Consider the following 5,890-nt stretch of genomic DNA (forward strand, 5'->3'; position numbering starts at 1 on the left):
GTATTATTTATCATTCTATTGAGAGGGTGTTTTGTCATTCATACTAGTACTATTCCATATGTACTAACGTCCATTTTGTCGGGGGCGCTGCATCTTTAATGGATGCAGGTGGTTCCACAGCAGGAAACACTGATCAGTAATAGCAGTACACCCTCTTCCCAGCACGTATGGAATGCCTACTATCATTTTTTAGATAGTAGTTGGAAATCTCTAGGTTCATAGCTGAAGTTTTCCACTAGAACCTTTGCAAGCACTCCTTTCATCACTCGTCGAATTGCAGGCGCAGAGAAAGGCAAGCTCACTTTCTCAGTCAGGTAGCCTAACCCTTCGGAAAAGAATTACATCAAGCTTGAATTTAAAGAAATTGGAAAGGACTTTCAAAGTTTGCTTCCATTATTTAAGCACATATAACATCTTTTGATTTCTGGTTGTTGTGTAAAACTGCATTTGATAGCAAATATACTATGCTAGAATGTTGAACAATTCAAAAGCCTTTGGTTCTTCATCAAGTGTTAGCTAGTGATTTTAAGAATGTATTGCCAGATTGCATCCCTTAACATTGCTTTCTTCGTCAATTCTTGTGAGTTATGACACAGAGTTGTTTAATGTAAGAGCATATTGCAGATCTTGCATTGAAAGCCCTTGCCATCCGAGGGATGCATCGAATAATTGAGTGGAAGCAGCGGCATATACTAGGGAAAGGAGAGTTTCCTACACTTAAGAGACTTGCAATTGAAGGTTGCCCCAAATTGATCGGGAAGTTGCCTGAAAATCTTTGTTCTTTGACAGTATTGATAATGTCAAAATGTCCTGGACTCATTTTGTATTCCCAGTATCAGATATGTAGAACAATACAATCACCCAGAGGTTAATCTTGTTTAGTTTTATATGCATGTTATGAGACTATCTTGTAAAAGCCAACAGAAATTTTTATTTTCTTCTATTTTGTAGGAATTTGATAACAGTACAATGTTCAATCGATTGCTTTCTCTGCTCTATTTTGAGAATGATCTGCAACAATACAAAGTCATTTCCTAATGGAATGTTCTTTCAGTTTTTAACTGAAGTTTGCGCTCTCTATTAATTAAGTATTCAATGGCTGGAAATGAGTCCTTTGCAGTAGCAAAAGAGAGATTGAAACAGAGGGATTATTTATTTTCAAATCTTCTGGTTTCTTTTTTAAAGGCAACATTTATACAATTTATGAGCTCTTTGATCTGTTGGCAGCGCGCATAGTTGAAAGGATATTAACTTCGCAATTTTCTGGGGTAGACGGACTTAAATCAGAAAACACTAGTTAAGAACTTTGAAATTTTTAACAAGTTTATATTTGTTTTGTTTCCTTAAATAGTCATTTGCAAACAGTTATCTACTGTAACTAGGGAGATTAAAACAAAATGCCCAAAGAAATATCAACGACAAACAGTTTTTAATTATTTATTGAAGGAAAAGTAAACATTCAATAAGACTTTTGAGAATAATAATCTCCTCAATCATATCCATCCCCATATTTGTAACTTTACACACAAGGATTCCCAACAACTATCTAAAAAACGATAATAGACATGTCTCCATGATCTCTTGAAAAGCAAACAAGAACATACTCCCCAAAAGCTAATACCAAATCCTATTGCCATTGAAATGTAGAACCAATCCAGTTCATCTTCATCACTCTCATCCTTTTCAATATCAACATCAGGAATTCGACCACTTGAACTGCAGTTTGCCAAGAGTGGAAGCCCGCAAAGCTCATTTCCTTGGAAACTCGAGGAATTAAAGCTTTGAAGTTGAGTGCCCACAGGTATCTTCCCTGACAAATTGTTATAAGATAGATTCAAGAAGCTCAAAGTTGACAAACTCGAAAAGCTTTGCGGGATTTGACCAGAAAGTTGATTTTCTGAAAGATCAAGGGATTCCAGCACTTTCATGTCACCAATGCCATTTGGGATCTTGCCTGTCAGATGATTTTTTGAGAAATTACAGAATTTCAATCCTACAAGACTGGTAAAACTTATAGGAATATCTCCAGAGAGATTATTGTTAGACATATCCATGCTTGTAACCAATGCCAATATTTTATCATACTGGTAAATATTGCCTTTAGTTGTCACCATTGCGCTTTCTCTAAAACGTGCTTCAAAATAATGAGAAGAATAAATAATATCAGTTTCCCCCAACTTATTTACGGAGACCATTTCTGTTAGATTGCTAATACACCTTGGTATAATTCCAAAGAAACTATTGTTTGCAAGGTCTAAGATCTGAAGATCTTTGAGGTGACAAATTTCTAGAGGCAATTCACCATAGAATTTGTTTGAGCTAAGGCTAAGGATTATTAAATATGAAAGCCTCGTTCCCAACCATGGTGGTAACTGTCCATCAAGCTCATTCTCAGCTATATCTATCTTCTGCAATTTTGTGCAGTTTTCCAATGATGAAGACAATGGACCGGTAAGTCTATTTTTTCGGAAGTCCAAGGATATCAAGTTATTTAAAACCTCCATGGATCTTGGTATGCCCCCAATCAAGTTATTGTCCCTCAAGATTATAACTTTCAACTCTGGCCAGTTCATCCAACAATCAGGAATTACTCCTGACAAATCATTTCCCTCGAGGTTTAAGACCTCCAATTTGTAGGATCTGCTCTTATTTGTTTCACACAAGAAGTGAGATAAACCCCCTGAAAAGAAATTGTTCGAGAGGTCTATCACAGTTACATTGGGTGAAATCTGAGGTAGCAGACCACTGAAATTGTTGGAATCCAAGTACATTAACCAATAAGCTTGTCTAGGTGACCAAGAAGGTGTTGAGATGGTTGGAACCTCACCAATAAATTGGTTGTGAGAAATATCAAGTAATTGAATTTGAGAAGATAAGTTCCAAAACCAAGTTGGAACCTCACCTTGTATTCCACCATTTGATATGTCCACACTATTTATATTCTTTTGAGTTTGGAGCCACATGGGAAATAGAGGACCTATATTCCAGTTGGCTATATCAATATCTATGGCTTGAAAAGGTGGAATCCAGTTCCGACTCACTTTTAAAGTTAGATCATTGTTAGATGCAAAGAACTGTCTTAATTGTGTGCAGTTGGTGAAATGACTTTCTGTTACAACACCTTCCAACCTATTGTTAGAAATGTCAATAATTTCTAGCATTGTGAGTTGGCCAAGACTTTTTGGGAGAGTTCCAGTCAGTTTATTATTTCCTAGATACAATTCCGTCAAAGAAGAGCTATTTCTCAATCCCGCTGGAAGAAAATTATTCCTATCATTAAATAATTCAGATAATTCCCCCTCAATATTATTGAATGTAAGATCAAGATTTTTAAGTTTTGTTACGTTGCCAGCCCCACTCGGCATCGCACCTTCAATACCACTGGATATAAGCCCAAGATATTCAAGATTATTAAGATCAAACAACCATCCGGGTAAAAGACAATTGAAAGAGTTGAAACCCGCCATGAAGGTCATGAGAGAAGTAAAGTTAACAGGACCTTTAGGAAATGGGCCGATTAAATTACTATCACTCAAATCAAGAGAAACAAGACTAGGGAGATTGAAAACCCATTTGGGAATAGAAGAACTAAAGTTATTCCTAGAAAGGTCGAGTGTTTCAAGTGAAGAAAAATTATGATTAAGTAGAGGTGGTATATGATGAAGACTACAATTATATAAACTAAGATCAACAAGAGAAGGAAGCTTGTTAATGACCTGTAGCCAGTTAGTTGCTTTGCTGAGATCCACATAATCAATCTCTAGATTTTCAAGATTTAAAAGACTTGGCAGCCACTCAAGGTTATTGATCCTTAGATATCCAAAAAACCCATATATGTGTAGCTCAATCACATGACGAGTCAGATTGTGGCACACAACCCCTTTCCATTCACAACAATCTTTTCCAACAATCCAAAAGGAGAGAGAATCTGAGGGATCATATACTTCTTTCTTGAGACTCTCCAATGCTTGTTGCTCATTTTCTCTGCAAATTCCTACACTAACACTAAACTTGGTGATTCCCAAAATGAAAAACAAGAAAAAACAGAATATTTTTGCTAAAACCTTCATGATGTGCAAAGTTTTAGATTAGGAATTGAATGTATATCAAATAGGTGTTTGCTTATAGATTGTTATTAGGCCAAGCATACGTATATATAGCATTTAGAACTGTAGTTGAAAAATACATTGTCTAGAAAGATATTGACCGTTGGAAGACTTGTTGATTTTAAAGTATTTTTGTCCTTTTAAAAACCATATAAAAGATTATATTTGACGGACCTTAATTTCTTGCTAAGTCAAGAGGACTCTAGCAAGTCTTTTCCGACTACAACACCCCAATTGATGTAGTGAAAACAACCTTTAGTTCCTTTTAGTATGTGGTGATATCATTTTATATAATTAGATGGGATTTCACCTTTTTTTTTTTTTAAAAAAAGAAGAAGATAAAATGTGATGGTTTGTAGTCTCAAATTTTCAATACACCCGCATCTTATATATACGAGGCAAAATTACCGTTTTATTTTTTGGTAAATAAAATTACCCTTGGAGGAAATTCTTTAGTTAAATCCATGAAAAATAATGATCCTCAATTCTAAAGATATAAAACGTAAAATATTTTCAAAACCATCAGATTAGGCCGATAACAAATGCTTCACTTTTGAAAAAAATGTATTATAAAAGGTACTCCATCAGTGTCCAAAAACTGTGCCTTTGAAGTTTCCAACAAAAAGAAGACAACGCAGGAAAAGTTTGAAGTATCAAATGCGTCAAACGACTGTCACATCAATGACAAATAAATTTCTGAGACCCAAAAAAGGGTTTAATATAGTAAAAAAGAGAAGTATATGACATATAGGGACTACTGTATATATCGTATAATGAAAAATATTGTCACATAAATTAAAACCGAAGATAATATAGTATTTTTTCTAGTTCATGAAATAGTCTTCAAGGGGATATACAACTAAGTCATATGCCTAATGCTATATGAAGAAGACGGCGCAGAAAAATTTGAAGTATCAAATGTGTGTAAAACGATTGTCACATTAACATCGAAGATAAATTCCTCCAATCCAAAAAAAGGTTTAATCGAGTAAAAAAGATAAGTATATGATATATAATGGACTACTGTCATACATCTTGTAATAAAAAAAGTTATCACATAAATTAAAACCGAGATAATATAGTAATTTTCCATGTTCATGTAATAGTCTTCGTAGAACAAGTCTTTCTACGAAGTCTTCTTTGCCCATGGATCCCTCTCATATCCTTCAATTCAGTTTAATCAAAGAACTATGGTGCCATTTTCTTCACGTACCAATGACTTGTTTCTATTCACTTAAACCCCTATTTTGGGGCAGGAGAATTTTCCTTCATTGTCTCACACTTTTGATGCGCTAAAACCCAAGGATTTGGGGACCCAAATCAGCTAGCGATACCATTGAATAAGTTTCTTCGAGTTGAAGTGGATGAAAAACGCGGAATGTATTTGCACCATCACCATCTTTCTAAGTTGTATATAGCTTCTTCTTAGATACTTCAATTGTCTAATTTATACAGTTCATCATTTGTCCCTTTTCCATTTCCGTTAGTTAAAGTTAACTAGCTACAATGTATATGTTTAATAAGTTAAATTAAATCCCATTTAAAGAAGAACACGGTATCGTCAAGCTTGAAAGGGTGGTGGAGTTAATAAGAATTTAATTTATTCTTTAAATCCCACTTGAAATACTAGTAAATTTTTTGCTTAGCTTTCTGTCTCACCAATAAGTCCTTCAATTTTACTTTATGAATTTAATGACGTTTTTTGTTTATCTCTTTTCTTTTGTTCGTTCCAAAGTTTGTGTTTGATTTTATGAAAGAAAGTTTTGATTGAAAATTGGTTGGCG

General features: G+C 34.6%; 1 protein-coding gene and 1 long non-coding RNA gene across 2 annotated transcripts; one reads left to right on the forward strand and one right to left on the reverse strand.

The window, feature by feature from the left end:
* Positions 1-320: 320 nt before the first annotated feature.
* LOC108943814 (uncharacterized) lies at positions 321-1,218 on the forward strand. The gene is made up of 2 exons (XR_001967793.3): positions 321-867; positions 952-1,218. It is a non-coding gene; the product is annotated as an uncharacterized lncRNA (long non-coding RNA).
* A 275-nt stretch (positions 1,219-1,493) lies between these two features.
* Positions 1,494-4,070, reverse strand: LOC104088626 (receptor-like protein EIX2). The gene has a single exon (XM_009593336.4). The coding sequence runs from the start codon at positions 4,068-4,070 to the stop codon at positions 1,494-1,496; it is 2,577 nt and encodes an 858-aa protein (XP_009591631.1).
* Positions 4,071-5,890: the final 1,820 nt, after the last annotated feature.

This window comes from Nicotiana tomentosiformis, chromosome 1 (genome assembly GCF_000390325.3).
Source record: "Nicotiana tomentosiformis chromosome 1, ASM39032v3, whole genome shotgun sequence".
NCBI lineage: Eukaryota > Viridiplantae > Streptophyta > Magnoliopsida > Solanales > Solanaceae > Nicotiana > Nicotiana tomentosiformis.